This window comes from Coloeus monedula, assembly GCF_965178545.1.
Source record: "Coloeus monedula genome assembly, chromosome: 6".
NCBI lineage: Eukaryota > Metazoa > Chordata > Aves > Passeriformes > Corvidae > Coloeus > Coloeus monedula.
In genome coordinates, this window is record NC_138786.1 from 32,923,831 (window position 1) to 32,950,445 (window position 26,615).

At 33.2% G+C, this 26,615-nt stretch overlaps 1 protein-coding gene across 9 annotated transcripts in view; it reads right to left on the reverse strand.

Moving 5' to 3' along the window:
- The window catches only part of RYR3 (ryanodine receptor 3), a 201,631-nt gene that overhangs the window by 122,360 nt on the left and 52,656 nt on the right, over positions 1-26,615 (reverse strand). For 4 of the 9 annotated variants that reach the window (XM_082283494.1, XM_082283492.1, XM_082283493.1 and 1 more), the window contains exons 4-14: positions 25,615-25,689; positions 24,574-24,652; positions 22,118-22,230; positions 21,669-21,768; positions 19,005-19,098; positions 15,164-15,238; positions 14,143-14,299; positions 7,917-8,090; positions 4,013-4,134; positions 2,638-2,806; positions 1,497-1,632 (exon numbers count right to left, since the gene is read on the reverse strand). In XM_082283494.1, the coding sequence (XP_082139620.1) occupies positions 1,497-1,632; positions 2,638-2,806; positions 4,013-4,134; positions 7,917-8,090; positions 14,143-14,299; positions 15,164-15,238; positions 19,005-19,098; positions 21,669-21,768; positions 22,118-22,230; positions 24,574-24,652; positions 25,615-25,689 (1,294 nt within the window). Of the gene's footprint in view, positions 1-1,496; positions 1,633-2,637; positions 2,846-4,012; positions 4,135-7,916; positions 8,091-14,142; positions 14,300-15,163; positions 15,239-19,004; positions 19,099-21,668; positions 21,769-22,117; positions 22,231-24,573; positions 24,653-25,614; positions 25,690-26,615 lie in introns of all 9 variants that reach the window. The other 5 variants (XM_082283489.1, XM_082283488.1, XM_082283487.1 and 2 more) reach the window with 2 other exon arrangements.

Genomic DNA, 26,615 nt, shown 5'->3' on the forward strand with positions numbered 1-26,615 from the left:
GTCCATATATGTTACCATAATAAAGAATTGAGATTTTCATTACTTTGAATATCAACAATGATGTAATTTCTAAGGACCACATAGTTTTTGAAGCTGGTGGGGTTCTACTGGATAAACAAGAATCTCAATCAAAAATATGTTTTGTTAATGTCTTATTGTGTTGCTAAATTTAAATAGAAGTTATCCAGCACCCTTCCTTGATGTCAAGCACTCTCATGATCGTGGGGATGAAATATTTCTTTTTCTATTTCTTCCTACCAAGTGTGGGAAGATCATATGCAGAAGTTTGAGATCAAGTGCAAATTGGGCATATTGGTGTTTAGTTCTACTTTCTGATTACAATGTTGTGGAATGCATAGCATTTAGTCTTTCAATAGTGCAGACTGCACTTTGAAAGTTCATCAACATTCAAGTCTTTCAACCAATACTGTTGGTTTTTTCCCTTCTAGAAGTCATAGATCATAGGGGAAAAAAGCAACAAAAAACTACCTTTTGTATACAATTGTCAATGATTTTTATTATGAAGCATAATAAATGTTACATCAGAACAACTGTGTTCAAAATGTACCTGCAGATGAAAATCAAGATAAAATCTGAAAAAAGTCCAAATAGCACTAGAGCGATTTTCTTTTCATCCTACTTTTCTTTAAACTCCTAAGACTGTAGTAAAATGCAGGCGATGGTAACATTTACTTTCTAAGGCAATGAGATTTCATCAGAAGCACCTGCATGTGTGTTCTGTGTGAATAGCCTCATGCTTCAAAGCACTTCCCCTGGTTTCTTTTATTCTTGTCCTGACTCTTAAACCTCCTTATTTCACTATGGATCAGAACTATCTTCCTTTGTAATGAGATTAGAACGTATTTAGTCTCCATCAGAAGACAAGATTCTCTTAAATGAGAAATAAATCAGGTATCAAGTACAAAATTTAAAGAAATACACATATACATACTTTTCCTGCTCTACAATTTTGACCATTCTACAGCACAGAAGCAGCTTGCTCTTGACTATCAGTCGTCTAGAAACTCTGGCATTGATATTGAAAAAAATATTTCTACTTTTGTTTTATGTAATTATTTTTATTAACATTTAAATCTAAGCCTCAAGTGACAAACATGGATTGAGCAGACCTGACTACTACTTTTAGACTTTTCTTCAGCTTCATATAAAAAGGTTGGTTTCCAGTTTTTCTAATTTTTAAAATAATAATTCACATCTATTTGCACATCACAGGTACATTTAAATTTTTTTAAAAAAATGTTTTGGTATGCTTCACAGAACTTTTTCCTAGCTGAGATCTAATTTTCTGATGTATCATTGCTCAATAAACTCTGTTCTCTGTAATAAATAGCAGTAACTATATGGAAGAAATTCTGTAATTTACATAATAAACTGCATAATACACAGAGTATTCTTTGGCAGTGAAGCAGCAAGAAGGATACCAAGAGTACATATTCTGGGTTTTTTTTACATTAGTAGGTTTTTGAAGAACTTACCTAACAATTTGTAAAGAAGATTCAAAATTTCTTTCCATGATGTACCATGTTCTTCTCTTGTAATTCCTGCAAAATGAGCTGCGCTGTTGTAGTCGTTTAAGCGATCAATGCAATTTAGAACTAGTGCCAGCATTCCCTAAACATATTATGACAGAGAGGAAAGTGAACAGTACATGAAAAAGCATTGGTCATTGGTTTTTTAAAGACTTTTTCCTGTATGAATTGGAATGTTACATTATCTTAAATAAAGAAAATCCCAAGCAACAAACCAACTGTGCTTAGAAGATCTGAATATGTGTTTTCCTGCATAAAAAGAATTAATTTTAGAGAAAGATTCTATACTGTTCCTTATACAACTAGGTATTACAAAAAATAAGGAATAAAAATCTGAAAATAAAGGCTTTTACAATTTTTAACACTCTTTTTTACATAAAAATTTCCTTGCATAAGGAAAAAATGCTTTAAATTTAGATAAAAATGAATTTTCATTGATTAAAAAAGGTGGAACTTTTACTACCCAATAAAATATCTGTAAACCAAAGAATTTTAAATACTAGAAGAGATTTGTAACTTCAGTTTGATTGCAGAATCAAATGGTATTGAAATCTATGTCTAAAACATGTCTAAAAGCATCATAAAATACGTTTAGTATTTCTACAAAAATGTAGTTATTTCATTTTCAGAGAGGAGCACTCCAATAATTGTGTAATACATATCCTTCTCTAAAACTGGCATTCTTAGAGTTTCTAGAGATAAACAGTTACAGGCAGATTCACAGGGCAGAAGAGACATCAGAAACAACATCCATTATTGACCCAGGTTTTATTATTCGATTGGAGTGTCCAGGTTGTATTACTTCACAGAGAGAAAAAGAAATTTCTTGTAAAAATTGTTTCTTGTAAAATGAGAACTGTTTAAAGATGCTCAGAAGAATTAAGATCAAATTTTGTGTCAGAGTGTGTGGTTTGTGACAAGTTTAATATACTTTTATATATATGTATATCTGTCTCAGCTGGGAACATTGCATTATAGATCATATGCATATATCTAGATGACAACAAGCATCCATCTAAATTCTTCTCAATGTTCGTGAGAAAACACACTTAAAATTTAAATAATGTCAAAATCCCTCTCCATATACCTCTTCTTTGAATAGATTTTGTCTGTTTTTGAGTGAGCGAAGTTTGTTTTGCTTATCTTCGTGTTGCAGGTATTCTTCGGGAAGCTGGAAGTAAGTGATCAGGTCTTGCAGAGTCTGAGCCATCTCCTCAACAGGCAGGGCAGTGGTTGATAGTGCTCTGTTGTTTCCACTATGGAAAACAAGACTGGTAGCATTCATCATTTTCCCACTGTAATTTACAGCATTATGTAGTAGCCTATTCTCTTTTGGTATCTAAATCAACTCTTGTTACACATATGACATATGAACATGAGCAACAGATGATCTGAACTGAACATCATTCAAACATCTATTATTTGGGTGTCTAGCACTTAGAGCTTCCTGAAGTGGAATCATGTTTCCCTTTCTGCACTGATATAAACAGAGAGAATGTTTAAAAAAATGAAAAAAAATAGAAGAAACATATTTTAACAAAAAGAATTCAAGATGAAAACTGTACCAAAGTCCTTTTCTATGGTAATTGATTTTGTTTAGATAATTTAAATCCCATTAAAGTTATAGGTGTAATGTTCAATAACACCCACTCTGGAAAAAGAGCACAAAAGTAGTAGGTAATCCTAACCATGAATAAGACCTTCTGTATCTATTCCGTATAGGAAACAAAGAAGGGCGTGATTTAAAAATATAAAGCTTTTCAAGGAATCTCTGTTGCCAGTAAAATAATGTCTTTTTCTGTTCAAGTATTTTCTCAATCTTGTGTGATAACCCAGTTTTCCACAGCCTGACTGCTATAAATAGTATCATCTAGCAAGCACTGACTGCTGGCAAAGGTGGCTCTTTTTTATATCCTCAGCCTAAGAAATACAAAGGAGTGGTGCAGGTTCTTGAGATACTGAAGTAATGTTTTAAACACAGGCTCATATGGTGGGCAAATAATTAATTACAAGCTCCTTTTTCTTTATTTTTTAATAAAATATTGCATCAGGTATTACAAGGGTCAACACTTCATCATCATAATTAAAACTTCTGCAAAGCAGTACAAAAAATAATTTCTTCAGTACAAAATACATTCTTACAGATTTAATTACACAAAGTTCTAGATACCATTGAATACTCACTAACAGAGTTGGACTAAGATCAGTTAGCATGTTTTCTTCAACCTGGATTATGATTCAGCTTGTTTCTGGCTCCAAGGTATTTGATTTAATAATCTCAAATAATCTCAAATAAATTGTTCTATCTATTTAATGGCATTACTAATCAAAATTGCAACTTTAAATCCATAAAAGTGTATTTCTAATAGCTTCTAAATTCAAACACTTGAAAGCAGGACATAAGGATTCTTTTAGAGAAATACTTATATTTCAGAATACTTTAAAAACGGGGTAACAACTACCTTATAAAGTGGCTGAATAAGCTTGTAGTATTGCGAATGATTCGAGCAGCCTGGGATTCCTCACGCTGGCATCTTTGTAATGTGAGACCATCATCCATATGACCTTCTTGGTGTAATATAACCTATTGAAAGTCAGAAATTATCATGATAATTACTTAAAAATATTTTTGCTTTTAAATCTTTTTTAACTTATTCCAATACTGCACTGAAAAAAGTCATTTATATAAATACAAATGTGTTAAGCACTTTATCTGGACATCTATTCAATAGCTACAAGTTTTTCAGTCTCACATAAGTTATTCAGAGAAGACAATGTAATGAATTTTTATTCTTCCACAATTCATTAAAAAGATACTCCTAAAAAATACTTCAAAATTTTAACAAAAAATTTCATTCTTTCTATATTCTAGCTCTCAGGGAAAGAGGAACTTCGTTTTCTTAAGCATCATTTATGAAAGGATTCATATGTTAAGACTATTGACAAGAAAAATCAAGCTGGAGTGACAAAAATTACAATGCAGCTAAAGGAGCAGCAGTGTTTATGAGCAACTTCTGATTCGTTTAACTATTTCTACACAATATTTTGGATTCTTATCAGAACCAGATATGAACATCATATGAATTTCAAGCAATAACAGAGATCCTTTGGTGGGGTTTTAATCTTTCACGTTGAATAAACATGTCACAGAAAGCCAGCATCACTTTTAGGTATCACAAAAACAAGTCTTGGTCATTTTGAGTTCTTAAAATCCTACAGCAATTTTGTAAGAAGTAAATGTGAGTTATCCTGCTTCTTTGTCTACTGAATTCTCCACCAAAAATGTATCTTTTTACCTCTGAATTAGTAAAAATTTGCAACCCACCTTCCCAGTTAGAGGAGTAATTCTGAGGGCGTGAATAGTTAACAAACTAGGAATGTTATACAAATGGGAAAGTTATTTACCAACAGCTTTTGTACATACTAGTATATAGGTACATCAAAGCGCTGGGAAGTGATGTTTTTCTATGCTTGGCAGAAACTACACTACACATGTGCTCTCTTCCTTCATGCTGAGGAAGAGCTTTTAAAAGAGACAAACATCACCTGCTGTGTTTACCTGGACAGCAGAATCCACGGAAATACGATGGAGAAGATTGGGAAGATATTTTTGAATTATTATTAATAATATTTTCTTAAGGGAGACTAGTTTAAAATTTGGTCATCTTTCCTCTTTTTTCAGATATTTCTTTATATAGAATCACATTGTGGGTGATTTTGCTAGCTTAAATATCACTGTTTCCATAGAGAAGGTCCTGAGGTCTCTAAACTGAAGAGTAAGTGAAGATCTGCTCTTCCCATCACAAAAGTAGTAAGAAAACATTTGACAGTCAAATAATATTTCCTCAGGCCATTGCATGTAGCTCCAGATTTTGGAGCTACAGGAATGAAAACATTTGACAGATGGGGTATTAGAGCTGTCATGCCTTGTAAAATGATTGCATTTTCATTACTGTAAAGCAGATAAGGACTCTTCTCCCTAAGTATGCAGTGCATGAGGGAAAAGTCTTTTAGAAGGACCTCATCTTTCCTATTTCTCTGACCAAAAAAAATAAACCAAACCAGAAAATCAACAAACAGCCCAAACCTCAACTAAATCATTCAGAAACATGGCAATGACAGAAAAGTGCTATTTAGAATTCCAGTAAGTACATCACAGGCAGAAGCATCCAACACTACATCAATTCCTCAGATAAAACACTTCTCTGCTTATAAAAAGGGGCATTTGGCACTGCCTTGCTTGTTGAAATACAGCAAGGCATTGACCAGCACTGTGAGTAATGGCCTCTAGAACATGAATCCAAATCATGTAACATATGTTTTTCTGTTCCCTGAGCTCTGGCAATTCAGAGCTCTGCAGGAGTTCATTGCTTGCACAAAAGCAAGCTCTCAAACTGAAAAGACAGACATCCATCACTCACTGGATGGTGGCAGGATATTGACTAGAATATTGACGTAAACATTAACATTACCTGGCAAAATCTTGAATCATTGGTTACCACAATCTCAGAGTGAGAAAACATTAAAATTCTGGCAGAAATAATGAAAAAAAATCCTCATAAATGATGCCAGAATTTCCTTTATATTTGTTAGATTAAAAATTCAGTACATGATACTACACCAAACCCAAACAACATAAATTTTCACTTGGAATTTTTAGTATTTCATAACAGAACTAATCTCATAGTTGTTTCCTCCTCTCTATATCCTTACAGAAGCTGACAGTGATAACAGCCAGGTTGTGTCAGAAAAGCATCCTTTGTCTCTTGCAAAAACAAGGTATTTCTCAATCCTCCTGGGCTAATGAGTCATGTTACAGAAAGTGCAGGCCAGCTTCTGAAGGAATACAGTGACTGAAAGTGAAAATTGCCTAACGCAATGGTGGGAGAGGATGAATACAAAGCAATTACTTCAGTTCTAATGCAGAAAAACTAATTTTATATGAAAATTAAAGGGATATGTACATCTAAAGTTGCTTATAAGATTATAGCCTAAAATCCAATATTGCAGGGTATGAAAAACTGTTTCTCGCCTCCACATGAATATCAACTGCATGAAGCTAGAGGGTTTGGATTTTCTTCTATTTGAAGGCACTTAACAAGACAGAATTCTCCAGGTGAGAGGGCAACAAAAGATTTGAAGTCTTTGAACATGAATAAAACTGTTTGAAAGGAGAATAAAAGTGACAGGCAATTATGGAGGTTCTTTTAGTCCCTTGCTGCTGAGCAGAAATCTGGAGAAACAAAATACTAAATGCCACGGGAAGCTATTGTAAAATTCTTTATTGAATACAGAGGAAGAATCTACACATTAACTTTTCAAGAAGTAAAATTGGACCCTCTGAGGAAACAAGAATGACATAGCCAGTTCTGGCATAAGAAAGGAAGAGGCCATCATTGTGTGGTTTAATTTTATATCAAGAAAATACTGAATGACTGGCATTTAAAGAATTTCTCTGATCAGCCAGGTTGCTGAGAAGTGAAGGTGTTGGGCACTCACTGCCCATTGATGATGACCATGTGTGCTGCATATGAATAAATGTGATTATGCCAAGGGAGTGTGATGACAACCTCCTTGTTTTATACTATGGTGCTTGTGTATGGGTATTCTCTTATGAATGTACATGGGTACAAGTAACTAAAGAAGAATTCCAACTTCTTTTCAGTATTGAGCTTTTTTATTTTTTCTTTTTTCATGCTCTATTGATGGGTTCAAGTTGTAAAAACCTACAAATAGAGAATCAAGGAATCCTTTGGTAATGATGCAGTTATGTGAAGTTAGTACTAAACCCCTTGACACTGAATGAAATATGAGCATAAAATTTGAAGAAATAACAGGTCATTTGCCTGTAATTAAGAATATAATCAAAATCAAAAGACTGAGAGAAAGACCTTGATGTCACATCACAAATACATCTAACATTTCGGGAGGAAATAATTCTCTAATATCCCTTAAAAAACTTGATTATTTTCTAAGGCCTTTTCTGAAGTGACAAATTTAATTGCCATTTCACATAACATACTTAATTTAAAAAATCTAAAACACCATTGATTGTAAGATGACTTATTAGTTTTCACCAGTTACAACAGTTAAAATTAGATTTTAAATAACTATGCAAATCAGGAATTTCCTTTTTTTACTGGTGCAAAAAAATAAAAATTGAGCATAATAATAATAATTTCTTCTGAGAAAAAAATGTCATTTCTTAATAATGAGGGTTTTTTTCAATTACATAGTTACATTAATATCCATCACTGTTTTCATTTTCAGAGTGAAATATTCACATTTTCAGTAGAAGAGCACAAACAATTAAACCCACAAAGTCTGATTTCACAAGTTTAAAAAAAAAAAAAAATCAAACATTACCTTTCTTTTCAAGGGACCTAAACGTGCTGATTTAGCATCCTGTGCTTTGTAAGTCAACCATAAGGCAGTGGCCACATGTTGGACAAAACAGATTGAATCTCCGTACTTTATTTCTGGGATTCCCATTCCATCAATGTCACGTTTGAGACTAGATTCCTGCTTTTCTTTCAGCTCCTAAGGAGATAAAATAAAGCTGGTATTTAATCTCTGTATTGGAATAGGGTGAAGCATTGAATTCTACACTGATATATATTCCAATACTGAACAATATTTATGCTACTTATGCTGTTAAGATGCAGCTAGATTTCAATTCACATAATTTCTGCTTCTATCCAATTACTCTTTCAGACTGTGATTAAAAATAATTTCAAATCTGAAGCATCATTTTCACTGAAGCAAGAAAAGTCAAGTAAAATCCATTACAGTGGATTAACACAAAAAAAACCTTTAGATTTTTATCATAACCTATTCAGTAATGGAGTTACTGATATAAGTAAAGTCTATGTAGCCAACATTTTTGAATTTTAGCCTAGACAATAAAAATAATAAAAATAAAAATAAAAATAAACTTATTTTGTAATGTAGTTAAAATATTTTTATGCAAAATATTTTTTGCTTATAATTTGTATGTACAGATACACACTTTGCTTAAAATAATGCCTCCGTATTGAACAACGAGCAAAAAAAATATTCATTATTTTAAAAGTACAATTTGTCTTTTATATTTACTTTTGCATTTCTCAATTTTTTTCATTTATATTTCTCAATTTTTTACATATATTTATATCAGTAAATAAATAAATAAATGATCTTTTTCTATATCCACTTTGTAAGAAGACTTGGATTCTTTCAAACCTCTTTTATAGACATTGCTCAATGCTTGGCTGGAACACCCATTTTTTAAGCCAAATTTATTTCTTAATGCCATTATTTTTCATTTAAAACCGGGGGGTTTTAAGACTTCAGCACTTTAAAATAAAGTATTTGTCCTTTAAAACATTAATTCAGGAATAAGAACAGAATTATGCTGCAAACTCTGTAATGGCAAGTTATGGATACACGTGACTCAACAACAAAAAAAGTAAATAGAGTAATTAAATAACATCATTTTTCTATGATTGCAATGGCTGATGGATTTAAGTGTAGATAGTTGTTAATTTTTTGCTAAGTAAATATGTTAGAAACTAATATGCAGTCTAAATTTCTATATGTGTAACAAGGTTTTTTACTTCATTTCAGGTTACATAGTGTTCAACATCTGTGGAGTAAACAGGAGTTTTATTTTATCCATGCTAATCTGCTTTCATTTATATGTAATTTAACTGTCAAATTTGAACAATAATTTCAGTTGAAACAGGTAGCATTATAATGCCAAGATGAAGTTGAATGAAATTACAAGACATTCCTTGGAGATACCATTGCAATTTCAAGGCTATGGGGAAAACATGTCACATCATATTTGTGTGGACTGAGCTATCACGTACAGAAAAAGATTAACTATTTCAATACACTTTTGCAGTGGGGACATTAAGTGAAAAATACAATAAAATAGAACAAATTCACTGACTTTCAGCAATTTATTATTTGTCTTTACAAAGTATCCTGAAGATTAAAACTTTTTTTCTCAAATATTGTGTCCACATCTATAATCAAGTATCAATGAAAATTTCAGAGAGAAATCATAATGTGATAAGAAACAATCCTAATTAAATTATTTTTTTTTAAAACATGGAGTGATACTGATCCCTGTTGACAACACTAGACATAGTGAAAAACCCCAATTTTTCTAAAATTTCAGAAATAAATCTTTAGAATTATTTCAGGGGCCTGAAAGCTGTTTTCACTTTGAGAAATACAGCATAACTTCCTCTTCATCATGTTTTGCTCTTTGCACTCTGTCCAGCTTCTCTAGGATTTCAGCCAAGAAATTTGATCACAGTGTACAAAGACACGGTGTATTTTATTACAGCTGAAAAGTCTAGGCAGATAAAGATTACTGGGGGAGAAGGGGAATAAGAACTTCTCTTATTTAGATATTTGTACATATCTTAACAGTGAAGTATCCAAACACTTCTGGTTTTAAAACCCTCTCTTCACAACCTAGTCTCAGTTTAACTCCCTGAGGCTGTGAATTAATCAAATCAGAGAAAGAAAATCACATCATGGGCCTGGAAGGTGGCAAAGGAAAAATAACAACAACAACAACAACAACAAAATAGCCCAAACCAAAACAAACAAACAAAAAAGATGGAATAAAAAAAATAATTTGAGGGCAAAGCTGTCAAATATGTTATTTTCAAAAGATGTTTAATATACGAGAGGAAGCGCAAGAATTAGAAAGTGAGAAAGAGTCATAGATTTCTACCTGTCAAAAGGAATATAAGGAATGGTAAAGTGAACAGGACAAATAAACTCAACTTTCTTTACAAAGACTTTACAATAGTAAAAACAGAGTAGGGGATACATTTTTGCCAGCTTAAGTGCTTGTTAAGACAGTGCTAAGAATGGCAAAACAACCTGTCTGCTGAGCTCTTACTAAATCTAACTTGCATGAGCCAATTAAAATTTTATCTTTTAGTACTGCACACTGTTATTGCTTTAAAAGTATTGCCATAGGTACTCTAATTCAGCAAAAGAAAAAGAGAAAAGGTCTACAGATTTAAGGGCTATCTTGCTACTGATCTTATTGTACTCTGCATATTTTGCTTTATATATTTGTACATCCCAGTAGACAAGGGAAAAGAAAGTTACTTTCATTTCACCATCTATTTTCTGTTCTCATAGAAAATAAGTAGAAAAAATAGCTTAATACTGTATTTGAAATGCAGTGCTTACTGGAAATTATAAAATACTAACTTAAAAATAAGTATTTGAACTTTCAGAGACAAATGTAGATAAAGGCTCTGCAATACTTATGATCTTATTCCAAAACCAAATTAAACTTTATGATTACTACCATACTATTACGACATCCTAATGCCATTTTGAGTCCCTCAGACAGCTACATGCTGGCAGTAATATTAAAATGATATCAAATCCTTCTGCATGAGTCATCTGTGACTTTTGAATGTATCAGAATGTTACTTACCAAGACTATACCAATAACGTCTTCATTGTCACTTGTACATACCACCACAAAAATTAAACATGAAATCTCAAATATTAATTCTGGCCTACACAAATTAATATAAACAATTATTTTTAAATATGCTCCTGTTTCCACTGTGTTTAGTCTCAAGGAAATTTGTAAGCAGACCCAAGATTCTACTCAGCAGTGTATACTGAGCCAAGTACTGTGCTGGAATGAGAACATCCCATTTCAAAACAGGATTCCATCTGGTGTAGAGGAACTGCTGTCTCTGTTGTCACAAGGCATTACAGAACTGTTGACATTTTAAAACTTGGTCAAAAGTAAGCTCTATATTAAAACCAACAAAAGATGTAATTTGGAGTGGGAAGTGGTCCATCAATTTCTGATGCTTGTAAAATTAGTTTGCAGCAATTAGCAGTAAGCAAGCATGTATTGCATATGTTATTTTCATTGAAATCAGCACCATAGTGTTCTTTAGCATATAGCTTAACTTTTTTTAAAGTTTCCTTCTGTTCTTATTTATGTGAGAACATGTTAAGGAAAACTCTGATTTGAATTTTATAATTTTAAATTAGTTTCAATTTCTAGTGTTATCCATCAAAAGAGAAAAAAGAGTGAAAGTAAATACACTTTGAATGCAACCACAGGTATTGAAAAGCAAGAAGAATATTGCTAAAGTGGAATATAAGAATATTGAGGGAGAAGGTGTGTTTTCAACAGGAAGGTCTGTGTAACAACTGCTGGAAAAGTAAGACTTTATTTAAGTCGTGTTACAGGCTACTGGGAAGCCTTGGGGATTTGCATATTCACATAGCTCTTCTTTCTGGCAAAGATAATATGTTTTTTCTACAAAACCCTTTTGCTGGCTTCCAAGCCAGAAAGAACACCGCAATGGAGAAAAGTTTAATTTCCTTTTGGATACTCTGCAGCAATGCTTATTGTAAGCAACCTGGTCTGAACTGGTGTTGACCCTACCTGGAGCAAAAGGCTGGACTAGATGGCTTCCCAGAGTCCTTTTCAATCAGAATTATTCTATTAGTCCAAGGGGTGGGAGTGCTATAAACAGACAGGTATCCAGCACCCTATTTTGAGAATCTGTACACAGCTGGACATGAAGACGTTAGACAGATATCTTGAAATTTCCCTGAATTCATGCCTTGTAAAGGTACAGGCAATTGAAAAGGTTTCTTCATCAGGAAAATGAACCAATAAAAGGTTTGCAAATACATATATGCAGAAATTTGGATAAAAACACCTGTGTATATCTAGTCTAACTATTAACTTCTACAGTCCTTTTTTCTCTCAATTTGTGTGAAAGCAGCACTTGGCTTTAAGAGCCCTTTTCTTCTTACAGTCCAGGTCAATCTTTAGAGCTTATTCTCTTCCCAAACATTGCCTTTCTTTCTTCAGGAAGAGTTATCATTGATTGTACCCCTCACCTTTGGAAACACTAATGTCTCTACCTATGGGACAGTGCAGCTCTTACCTGTCTAGCAAATAAATAACAATTCTTTTCCTTGGCACCAAATTCATAACCTATCATGAGGTAAAAATATTCTTTCCTATATAGGACAGCACTAATGGGACAGGATGATGAGACACTGAGCTTGAATTTAATATAAAAATGTACATTAACAACCATATTATGTATTAACACAGTAGGCATGAATGACTTCTGCATAATTAATTACTACGGTACTTCAGCTTAGTCATTTTGTGCACTGCAATAAATTTCACTAGTGTGCCTTTGAGGCACACCTCAACACAAAGAGTAAGAAAATTGGGCATGTTTACTCAATGTACAGAAATTATTTTATGAATGTGCATACATAAACACTAAATTTAAATACTCAAAATTCATACATATATATGCATGGGTTAAAATCTTGAAAAACAGCAGGACAGCTGGTGTCCAATTAGGCAGTTGTTGTAGTCGCTAGGTACGTGGGATAGGAAAAGCAGTGGGTGAACAGATCGCTGGAGGGGTTTTCAGCCACAGATCGCCACAGGCAGTGAATACATCAAAGGAATTTTAGCTCAATGTTTAACCAGTAACTGTGGCACTCCTGGGATACTCATCATTCTTACCAGGGTGCCATGATTTGCCAATAATGGGAAAAAATTACAGCTGTAATAAACGCCCCAGCACAACAATTTTTTTTTTTTTTTAACATTTTCAATTATTTTGATAGGCTAAAATAAAAATTCTTGAAATTTCAAATGCATTCACACTAATATTATTTTAAACATGCTAAAAAGAAGTATTTGGTTTATTATACTAAAAAAAGTCTAGCATTTGTCAAGACTCTTAGATTTCATCTAGTGTATAATTAATTTTAACGATTCTTTTTCTCTTTCAGATTTCTTTTTTCTTAATGATCATATAGCATTCAGAATTTTGGGGAAATTTAGCTTTTTGTAGTTAATAAAAATTCTATTGTAACAGCTATGGCAATTATTTATAAGTGAAATAATGAAAGAACATAAAAACTTCTAGTCATCTTTGATTATAAAACCTTTCACTTTCTGGAAAAAAAAGTTATTAATTTTGTGTACCTCCATAATCATTCTTCATTGTCTCTCTCTTGTAATGTTTTTCCCAGCTGGAACAATGCAAAAGCTAATAACATGCAGTTAGCAGCTCACTAAAGAGCACAATTTGAAAACATATGGTTTAGAAATCACTGACTACATTTGCCTTACATTTAGGAAAAATTTGATTAAGTTCAGTTCTTATCAGCACACTGCATAAAGAATAGCAACTGAACTGAATTCAATTTAATTCAATTATGACAGATAGAGCTGGAATGTGTAACACTCTAATGAGATTCTGTCCAACTAAAATAAGTCTATAATTATTAAACTATTCATATTAAACCACTGTATCTCGCACTGTATTTAGTTTCAATCTTGCTTTTTGAAACTGGTAGCAGTTTAGTTTATTCTAATCAGCCTTATTTTTCCTCCATGAGACCTTTGTTATTCTTGACTCAGGTTGTTTATATTTGTATTTAAACACACAATCCCTGGCATTTGCTTCAATTTAGAAATTACAAGTATACAGTTGTTGAAATAATTCAGACTTGGTATTTGAGTGCTCCACATTCAGAAAAAATTTGCATTGTTTTTATTTACCTTTGATGCTCTAAAACAAAAGGCAGTAGATGTTGTGTCTGACTTTTCTCTGTCTAATATTACTACTCCTTCATCTTCATTCAGAGCCAAGTACTTTCCTGTCGTAATATGTCGAAGACGGAAAGGCTGCCCCCATCTGATGTTACTTCCACTCCAGCTAAACATAAAAGACATCCAAAAATAGTTTCAGTAAGTAAAACTAGTATTTCTACTTTGGGTTTTAAAGGATGTTCAGAAGATAGAATGTGCTATATTCCTTTTTGGTTCTGATTTCAATACTTGCATAAAACAGACGCAAAACTGTTAATTCATTTGCAAAGGGAATCCTGGTAAGGAGTATGGCTTCCATCTTCTTGTTTCTACACCCTCTTTCCATCTTATCAGGGTGTTACATATGGTGTCCATAAAAAAATCCTACATATGTAAATTAACTACTGTATTTTAGTTGACTGACTAAATAAACAAATTAAACCTAAGTGGGGACTCAACATTCCACAGGCTTATCCTACATCTGTCTTAGTTATGAGGGTATTTCCCTTACAATCACAAACACACCAAGGGTAAAACAAACATAGGGTCCAGAAGGCCATCAAAGGCCATACATGCTCTTATGATATACATTGAAATGTCACTTGCAGGGAAATAACAGGCAGATAATCACATAGGAAGGAGATAATCTTAAAAAAAAACAAAAAAACCAAGAAACACAGAAGGGATATTACTGCTCTTATTTCCACTCACGCTTATAAAACTCCAAGTAAAACTAGGAATGCATTTTACTTTTGGAAAGAAGCAGTGCTTTAGTAGACGTATCTCATAGGCAATGCTGCTTTTGATATGGGAGACAGAAAAAAATCTATTCTATCACAGTACATTGCTTTTTGTCATTGACAGAGAGCCTACTAACACATACCATAATGCGTGGCAAATATGTATTCTGCCTTAAGAGTCTGTAACAATCAAATTTCTATTAATATAACAAAAGCTGCTAACAAAAGAAAAAAATTAAAAATACCGGTACCTTATTCGGAGAGGTTCTACTCTCCACAGTGACCTTGCTCGAATGCCAGCTCCTCCAGTTTCATAAAACACTTTCCTACAGAAAAGATTAAGAAGACCATCCTCTTGTGTTTATTTGTGCTTACACAGTATTTATAACTTACTTCTCTGTAGACTGTACATGATTCACTACTTTTCTCCCAGTAAACAAATGTCATTGAATGGACAGAAGATTCCTACTCATCAATGAGTCTATGATAAACAATCCCATTGTCCCAGGTAAATTAGATTATTTCCATTAAGGTAGTCTCTCTCAGGAGCTGATAAAAAGCTTAGCCTTGAAAGTGGCTGGGAAGCTTTTCCTGTCATTTAACCTGCCATAAATATACGTAATTCCTACAGTTCCCAAGATACTAATCTACATTACTAATGGTTTTAAATACATACCATTATTTAAAATAAAGGTAAACATTTTCAGATGAAAACAACATGAATACAACATCAGAGACTTCATTCCTAAAATTACTTCTATGATTCTTATTAAAAGGCAAAAATGGTGGTGATAAAAAAAAATTCTGAATTGTAATCCTCACAAAACAGATAATGCATTCAGAGAAATAAAAAACAGGAAGTGAAAAGATTAAGGCTTTACTATAATTTAGTTTTCTTGAACTATTGGCTGAGGGTTAGTAATGTGTTCTAGTGCAGAAACTAATATTCTACTCAATAATCAAATAAAAACAATCTATGGTGGATTAGCCCTGTTCACAGGAAGTTTTTAATGTTTTAATAATCATTCATGTCTTGTCATCTAATCACCAGAATTTGTATAAACTTTCTCATTTATAATGAGTATAGGAAATACAATGGATAAAAGGAAAGGTCTGAATGCCTACCAAAAGATGAAAAACTTTTTTACATGTTATTCCTCTGAGAAGGACTAATTCATGCTGGCCTGAACAGAAGCTGGACCTTCTATTGTACTTAAGTGTCTGAAAAAATGTGCAGCAAGGGAATTTAAAATCTGCCTTCCTGCTCTGGCAAACTTGACTGAATACTGCAAATGCATGCATAAAGATGTCACAATCTAGCTGTTATATAGCTGAACTAAAGTAGCATTTTGAAATGCAGAATTTTAACTGGTTTTCAAATTGTCAAATTCTTTTCCTATTTTCAACAGTTAGCAGGCAAAAAATTAAAAAGCTGTTTAGTATTGTTCTTATGCAACTATGAGACCTGAAAATTAACTGTAAAATGAAAGTTGTGGTTTTCATATCTGAGCAAGTATTTCTAAACCTTTTCTTCTACTGAGAACACTTAAGAGTCTTTCTTGAGCAACACCAATATAATCCTGGAAGAATCATGAAATATACTGAGGCATGGCAGCACCCAGCTGCTTTATAAGATGTTGGACTTATATTTACACCTCTACTTTAGGAGTCACGTTTAATGGCACACAAGAGATATCAAATATTTTGAAATGTTAGTCCACCAGAAGAGTAAGAATACATATTCCTCATAGTAAAGGTAGTATTATTCTCTACACATCTTATCTTGCATGAAAATATTTTGGTACTCTAGAATAAAAATAAGCCAAAAAAACTGTAGCTGTCAATTCATCTTCATTTCCAGACTCCATGAATTTGATCTTTCAAGGTCACTTCCAACCTGAGTTGTTACATGATTCTATGAATATACTGAATGCAAAGTAACTATCTGGAGTTTTTCATTTTCATTATATATCTTTGGTCCCACTGACCTTACTGATTTTACTTTTGGCAGACTCTAAATCCTAGCTAAGCTCAAACCTAAGTATTCATTCCCACTCTCTCTGACCTCCTTAATTTCTCCTTGGCCCAACACAGCCATTCTATCTCTAAAGGACTATCGTAGGTATATTTCAGTATCATAAATACAGTTCAGTTCACCTGATATAGTCATAGATATAGTCTCTGTTCACCTCTTATACTTCTAATTCCTATACATCTTAAAATTTAAAATATTTTTCCAGCTTTTTCTACATACAACACCAGACTAGCATTAGTGACCTGCTCCTTCAGTAACAAAGCTGCACATAAAAAAGAATTGCTGCTTTTTCATGACAGCATCCACATAACTTTTTTTTCATCTACTTGATTCCATCTATCCATCTCTTTTTTCTCTTGCCAAGCTAGCCTTTTTGATGCTCAAAATCTCCACCCCAAGTATTTCCATTTGGCCTATTACAAAAGACCTTAGAATTCTTGTCAGAGAATAGACTCTGTGTGAATTGTTAAAGAGCATTGTCTGCAGAAATGTTCAAAAATAAGATTTCTCTTTTATGAAAAGAGAAATCTTCGCTCCTGTCTAACTTAACTTATCTAACATTCCTGATGAAATGCATAGAACTGATTAAATAAAGAGAAATAAACACAATGGAAATAAATACAAACATTTTCTACATCTCTTTCTCCTGTTCTTATTACTAATTGGGTTTTTTTTTGTATTTTCATTTTGTTTGACAATGTAAATGTGACTCCTACAACTATGACACCAGACAAACTTGGCCTTATGTCTGTTATTCAGTTCATAAATCCAAAAGACAGGACAACTTCAAATCATCTCTCACTTTTACACATTTGAAAATGTTCAATATAGCATTCACTTTGTTTCCAATTTTAGGATTATAAATATATATATTTCATTCAGATGAATATACATTTTAATTTTACCCTTTAATTTACTTAACATAAAAAAAACATGGAAACAAATCTTAAGGCAGTAACAGTAAACATCAACCCTGTATAAAAAATAACATCATACTGGTGAATAGGACTCTACAATTAGTTTTGCTATTAGCGATATCTGACTTCTAAATAAGTAACAGAAGTAGCAAAAACCAGCATTTCTGAACACACTGAAACAGCTCAGCATCTATTTTAACCTTGCAAAAACAGGTCCTTTACAAAATAAGCCTGAATACAACATTTGTTCAACACAAAGTATCTAGATCCTTATACTATTGCCAGTATTTTTATACTAGGTGTGTACCTTCTCATACACAGTCAAAACTTTTTTTCTTTACACATATGAAGAAAACAGCAATAAAAAAATCACCAAGTGAATTTTTCTGGGTTTTGGGTTCTTTTTAAGATTTGGAGACATTTTTACTCCACAGAAACATAAACATGGAAAATTTAGAGCTGACAAGTTTACTGACATAATTGAATGTTACTTGTGGTATCAAATTACCTAAAGAACAACTTATTTGCCACAATGGATATAAAGGACTTAATTTTTAAATATGATTTTTAAGGCTAGCAGCGTTGCATAGCAAAATTATTAGCTTTGCTTCTGATTAACAAAAAAATCAAAAAATACAGAAAAATTCTAATAATAAATCAATATAATAGATTAAAACTGTAGATATAGGTTTAATACAAAAGTGGTTTAGTCTAATATGACATGATTTTCCTAATATATTACTCAAATTTGAGAAAGCTAAAAACCTGCAAAAAAAAGTGCAAAATATATAAAATATGAAAGTCATTGTTAGAGGCCAAACTTACAGAGATTTTTTAGGGATTTTTTTTTTTTTTCACATTACCATCCTCCTGCTAACACTTTCTTACCTCTACTTACAGCAGCTTGCACTAGGGACAAGCAACATAACAGGATGAAATCTCAGTGAAATCAACTACTTGAAATTCAACTATGAAAGAATTCATGACTGATTTTCTGCTTAGTTGTCTCAATTTCTTGTACAATGTCACTGCCTAATTAAAAACTGCTGGAAAGAGTGTTTATTCTACCTAACCTCAAATTCAATTGCAATCTGTTTCATTTTTGAAGAAGGAAATATACAAAAATGCACCATCACTTACTTGTGCTGTGAATCATTCTGATCTGTAGATGGAATTGTCAAGCACTCATCGTGGCCATGGAAAAAACGTACTACATGCCCACCAAGAAGATATCCTGAAGAAGAGGTTCATTTACTCGTTAGCTAAAACACTGACTATGAAAATAACACCCTCATAAAAGTTTAAAAAATTAAAAATACCTAGATAAGATATATTTTCCAAATTTTCACTCATAACTGAAACTAAACAAGAACAAATTTAATGTGACAACATACTATTTTATAATATCTTTTTTACTTAAAATTATTTCTTCTGAAAATAATAAAAAAAGAAAAAACAAAACAAAAAAGGCAAACTTTTAACATTTAAAACTCAAATTAGGATTCTGAGACAGAAAAGCAGATTAAAAACTTCTTTAAAACAACAAAAACAATGATTGTTTTGAAAATTGAGTGCTTTAGGTAAAAGCCAAATCAAATAGGTAATACCATAGTTTCCTCCCCCTTAATACAGTTTAATTGATCTCAATATAAAATAGTTTCATGAGTTCATCAGTTTGTTCTGATATTTATAATTTGTGTCAAAATCAAAAGTGCACAGCAACAGCAGGAGACTGAGGACAGAAGAACACTTTGCAGCTCTGAAGATTAAGTTTAATGGAAGTTAGCTTTCCAACCCATTTAACACAAAGAGTACAGGTCAAAACCAGGCACTCTGCCTCACATTAAAAAGAAAAGACAAAGATGGTGTAGGAGAAGAATGATTCATCACACCCTAGACCAAACTGTTCTGACCTTGTAAGTGAAATTATTGCCTTTTAAAAGAACACACATTAAGGAGGAAGTGTAGAAGGAAACTGTCATACTATCCAGCTGATTCAATACAAATTTGTAATTTAGGAAAATTGTAACTGACGATAATCCTGCTGCCAACTAATGTAAAAGTCAAAGCAAACACATAATGTGGAAAAAATATACTTTTCTGTTATTTATGTTTTCTCAGGAGTTTTACAAATACCACAAAAAGGGCATTGTCTAATTCCCAATCCAGTTTTAGACTCAGGAAATCCCACTCTCTCTCTCTCTGTTCATTCCACTTGAGCTAGACTGCTGTATTTTGACATATGATCACTTCTCACATAAACCATTCTGAGAACCTATATAAAATTGAGGGAGGGGAGGGGAGGGGAGGGGAGGGGAGGGGAGGGGAGGGGAGGGGAGGGGAGGGGAGGGGAGGGGAGGCAAACTGTTCCAGGTGGATCATCTTGGACAGTAGATTGGACCAGATCCTTTCCACCTCAATGACTCTGTAATTCTGTAAGCTCAGGAAGTTTAGCTGCCAAATCCCTTCAGATACAGAAATCTAAAATATACCACTGGTCTTCCATGATCTCTCTGCATAGCTCATTATGTTTTTCATCTGTTAAATTTTTAAACTTTGCTGTAGGATGGTTTTTCCATTAGCTTGTTTTTGTTTTACCTGTGAAGCCTGAGAAAACACAGCCTTTTCCAGGGTTGACCCCTATTCTATTTATGACCTTTAAGGGCAGCCTCCCAGAAAGCCATTTTTAAATACCCAGCTCTAGCATGTCAAAGCAATCAGACAGTATTACAAGCAAAATCCACATCCCATATGCTCTTAAAACGAAAACCTAAGACTCTGAGACAGGTTCCTTATGGGCTAGTGCACAGAAACACTGTGGGATGCTGATTTAAACCACTTGGGGCTAGAAAAGCCCAACCATAGCTCAAGTAAGACTACTAAATTAAGTCTAACTCCAGGGTAGTCATCTTCTATCAAGACTTACTATAGCTGATCCCAGGGAAGTGCTGTATTTCTCTCAGTTCCCTTAAAGCTCCATTTTGTCCTATGATATTGTATATTATTATATAATAAATGATTAATTTTACAAACAAAGGATACAAAATGATCCTGACTTAAAGACATTTAGGTCATTTGTGAATGTCAAGTGCTGATACTTTGAACAGAGAACAGGAAAGGTGAACTACAGTGTTTGCTATGTTACTGACAAAGTATGGCACTGAAATAAGCAGAGATACTGCGTGGATCAGATTTTCAGTACAGAACAAGACATTTCACAGAAGAAGGTGATGCTTTTCAAACATGACCATAAAGTGCTGTAAAATTTCTAGAAAGAAATCCTTTGATTTAGGCTGAATAAGAGAAGACAATAAGGATGCATGGCTGTAACATCCAGAAAGGATATTGAGGAAATGCCCTTAAAAAACAGAACTAAGAGACTGAAACAGGAACTTTGAGAAAACTGCTTTCCATTTGCCTGTACCTTTATCTCTCTTCTGCTTTATCTGTAGTTGGAGAACAGTATTTAGGAAAATTGTTTGCAAAAACCTAAGTTTTCTGGCTTTATACTGCAGCTCCTACTCCCCCAAATTAAACCGAGTCTTCATTTCTCATGCAGCTTTTTGTTATTCTGAAGTTACAGCACTCATTCAGCTTTCCTTCAGTTAATCCAGATACTGATGTATCTGTATTTCCCTGCTTTCTCTTCAAGTATTCTTCTCTCCTAAGCTCCTTTTCTTTATTTTCATTAAACTTTTTGGTTGATGTTCTGAAGGTGAATTGTTATTTTAATTTTCACTCTTTATCAAAAGCATACAAATTAATCTAATTTATATACATTTCTAAATAAATAAAATCGCAAACCTTCTGTAATATTGCTTCCTGAGCATATAGGATGTACATTCCATAATGTCTGCATAAAGGAGGCATCCACCTGAATATTTCCATTTGACACGGAGAGATGCTGAAATAAGATGATGGTAACAGGAAAGAGTGAAAATTATACACCTAAAATATCTAGTATATTAATTTATCAACAAACCAGAATGCATTAGAAAGTAAATATATAAATATTCTTCTAGAATTAGTACTCTCAAATTTGGGAAAAAGGCATGGAAGCGGTCTTGTTTTGGAGGAGGGACTCACACACATGCACCCCGTTCTGTGAGGAAAAATAAAAATGCATTACAACCTGACATTATTCCCTAGATCAGAAAAAAATAATTCATAAGAATCCCAACCAATCTCCCCATATCCTCACAGAACTTTGTATTTTCCCATCATTTGACCGCTGTCTAAAGAAACAAACTTACCAGGTATCTTTCAGAGGACACACTGACCAGGATAAGGTCATCACCTATTCGAACTTTTTCTCCTTCTGACCTTTGCTTAGAAGCAGGGTGTATTGTCCACCAGCATGCCTCACCTATAGGACAGAGGCACTAATCAAGGTTCTACAAAACAGACAACTCCCAAGAGATCTAAGGATATCTTTATTCAACATTGAAATATCATTATAAAAATGGTCTTACAGGACATTCACCTTATAAGACCACATCATTACTCTTTTCGATGATTTTCAGTCCTTTTGTTTTTCCTTGAAACTTTTTGTCAACCAATCTTTGTCATATCTGATATTTCCCTTTTCAAGTACTTTCAAAGAGACTGTTTACAAAACACTGCTCAATACTGCTCTCCCTTGGAGGTTCTCCTTGCCAGTAACTTGCTGACAGCTACCTTCATCTTATATATCATCTTTTGTGTCTTCTTTTGTTTAATGGTCATATTTAATTCACAACCTTCTGTACCATGTAGCATATCAGATCTGGAAGCAGTTTGACTAGCACTACAAACCATACGATTACAAAATAGCCAAACCTAAGAGTGACAACCATAGAACTTTTCCTACACATTAAACACTACATGTTAACTGTTCCAAGTTACTCTGCACACACACACACTGATTCTGGGAAGATTACCTAATTCATTTCACAATTTCACACTCTTCAGAGTGTGAAAGATAGGACCTTGAAGAAAACAAGTTGAATTCAAATTTCTCACCAGACAATGCGAAGGGGAAAAAAATGCATTGGCAAATTTGGTAGAATCAGACAAAGCACAGAAATGTGTTTGATTGATTAAGATATTTCATGTAAAACCTCCTTAAAACAAAATTACTAGTTACATCCATACAAATGTAAAATGCTAAATCTTCAAAGGGAATAGTTTTTAATAGCCAATGGCTTTTCCCTCTGCTACATGAAGAATACATCCTGCAGCTCAAACTGATTCATTAGGACAGTTTCATAGGTGAGGAAGTAGGGCAAGGGGAAGTGATTCTATGGTAGTCAGTTTATGAGCTTTCCAGGCATGCAGTAGTTACCAAAACCCTCTGAGCAGAAATGCAACAAAGCACTCTTTTTATGTGTTGCTTTTTTGAATCTTACCTATGTGTTCAAGGGTTTTCTTGAGTATGTACAGTTAAGCAGAAAAATGTACAATAATTCTGAAAAAAGCTATAAAATTATAAAAACAGATTCCACTGAAACTATTTTCTTAGAGATTAAACATACATATTCCTTTTATGACATACATTCCTTTTCTCAACGTGCCTATAGAAAATGTTCTCCAACTAAGGCAACCATCAAAGATAGCCAAGTAACAGGCCGCTAATATCTGTCTAAAGACATCTTCTGTATGGTTATAAACAACTGAAAGACAAACTTCACTCATTAAAAAGAGAAACTTTTGTAGAGAGTCCCCTGAAAAGAAAGATTCAAAGATTATGATTTACAAAAATTTTAACACCTACATTGCCAGTGCCTCTCCATCATCAATTGTCTATTTGATTTTATTTTCAAAATAATGAAAAAACAATAGAAAGCACAGGTTTATATTATCACAACTGGTATTTCTTTATTTGAAGCTCTATATTAATGAGTTGTGTATACAGATACTTAGATTTTCCCTTTGAGATATAGATCTGGGCTTGAGTACTACAGTCACCTGTTATATTCTGAGGAGTACTCATCACTTTCAGTAACCATGACCACTATGTACAGAGCAGCATGTAAATCTATTTGTGGCTCTTTATGGCTAAGTTACCTTTGAACTCATGTAATATAGCTCCCAGTTGCAACTCATAATTTATATGTGTTTTCATGGAAACACAGAATTTTTTTTACTATATTTCTGTCAGCAATAATGTTAATGGCAATACTCCCAGAAATACACTAATTAGATTTTAAATCTTTCTAGTAATGTCACATTTGTGTTGTATTTCTTCCACTTTGTCCCATTATTGTTTTGTCCATTTTATGTGTGTATTTCTATCCAGCTCTTTTAGCAATGTGCTCGTTACATATTTTCTGGTTTCCTGCACTACAAGTTGCAAACTTCTTTTGATTCTTGGTTACAATGTATATTGTGAATGCACCAATATATGGCTTTTCCGTAGTGTCAAAACACAAAACCAAAACAAATGCATCATATTTATTTTATTTGACAGACACTTTTTTCTTTGACCATTATCACTCATTTTATTGCAGTTGTGTTAAGTCAGTTTAATTGCAAGACTCTCTCACATTCTTACACAAAGTCATTTAATTTGCTGAAAGTCATTAGTACTGATAGTCATTTCTTTCAGTCATCCTATTCCTGGTGAAAACATAAGGATCCCATTCATAAGCTTACAGTTACATTAAACTCAATGCCTCTTCTAAAACCAGAAATGGGTGACTCATTTTCCTTCAAAAATAACTTGCCGTACCTGCTGCATTTTCTCGTAGTCCCACATCAAAGGCAAGTTTATCTGTCTGGGATCTCGATGATGTTAAACATGTCAAATACTGCAAAACAGTGAAGTTATTGAAAACAAAAACCCGACAGTATCCATTAACACACATGCCAGATGAATACATTCACATTACATCATCTTACTATCATATTTTTAATTAGTTAAACATGAAGATATTTGTACAGAAGCTCTTCCTGAACTTAAAACATCTAAATTATTTTCCACTGCAGCACATTTCTACTTCAGCTGTGCAATTTAGCTTCTACCTTCTGAAGTTTCATATAGCTCATCAGATAGGAACAGGAAAACATCTAATTACAGCCCTATCATAACAATTTGATTCATGGAAACATTAAAAAACATACCAAAAGGCAGTAATCATACTTGCAACTAAGGTATATCAAGGCAACTACAATTTTTATGGTTTATAAACATAAGCAATGAAGTTTGAAGATTAATGTAGCATTTTCTAGTACAGGAAAAAGGAAGGGAAATGTTTTCCTAACTTCTCATTTCTTCAGCCTTCTGTTAGGTGTATTTACATGGGCCCTAGTAGGTCAAAGATTCAAAACGGCTGAAATTTTCCAGTTGTAGAATATAGTATGATGAAATCTATACAAGGCAGCCTGAAGACAGCATCTTTGTGGGCATAATCCCTGGGAACTATGGGATGTCAAATGGAACACCTTATCTCATAAAATATGGGGAAAAAAATAACATATATCACAACAAATTCTAGCTGTAGAAGTACTTGCTAGTGGAAGTATCATTAAAATGAATTCCTTAAGGACACAGCAATAATCCATGGCCAAAGGAGCTTTTCCACTATGATTCTGAGTTAGATAAAGAATCTGAACAATCCTGTTAAGACACCATAAGTTATTAACTTCTTTTTCATCTAGTGCAGACAATAGCTTGGAAAAAACATCATTCCAAATTTACGTGGTTTTTATTTTGGTAAAAATACATTTATTATTCATGCTATTCATTCAGTGCAAGTGCTCCCTCACTTACCATTTCACTGAACGAATGTCGAAGTAGTATAGCATGGCCATACAGCAGGGTCCTGTGGCCACCCCCTTGGGCTGCCTGCAGAACAGGATGGACAAGGTCAGAACTCCACTGATCATGGACCATGATCAGAACTATGCAACAACATGAAGAGCTATGACAGTTCAAAGAATAAGTGCAAATATTGCAACAGATTATGAAATGTACACAGTGAGGAAAAAATCATAATAATGAAGTTGCTACAGCAATAGCCAAATATCTGCCAAAGGAGCAAATGGGGTTTTTTTGTCAAAGGCTTTTATTGTTACCTAATTTTTATTATGATTTAGTAAAACACAGCATTTGCAAAAACATATTTTAAGTTAAATAAGATACTACTTACCTTTCTTATAAACTTCACGCAGGCATTAAAAAAAATGACAACATAAATATGTATATATACATACAGAAACTGAAATCTGAAAGAGAAAATAGCATACCTACTGCCCAGAACAGTTTAAGGCTATACTAGGAATATCTACTTGCTAATGTTAATCTTAAACATATTTCAGATTCATTAAAGGAACTGCATCCATAGTTTCAACCAAGTACAGTTGTTAATTTTGAATATGTAAAACTATGACAAGATCAGGGAGTGGCAACCATTTGCTTCCTTTAGAGGATTTAACACTCGTCTTTTGAGTTCCTTTGGGATGCTATTTAAGGTCAGTTCTCATCCTTGGATTCATTTGGAAGGGACAAAGATAATTAAAGGATACTCTAAGAACTCAAATAATGGTTATACACCTATAGGCAAATGGTTTTACATGCTGTGAACCACACATAAGTTAAACTACCACCAAGCTTCTTCAAAATATGTCATTCGTAAAAAGAAGGTTTTAATCCTGCAGGAACTCCACTGTTTGGTGAAGAAAACTGGAAAAACATGTAGCAGTGAATATAATACGTTTTTTATGCATTAAAACTTTCTTTATTTTAATGAAAAAGGAAAATCTTAACAGCAA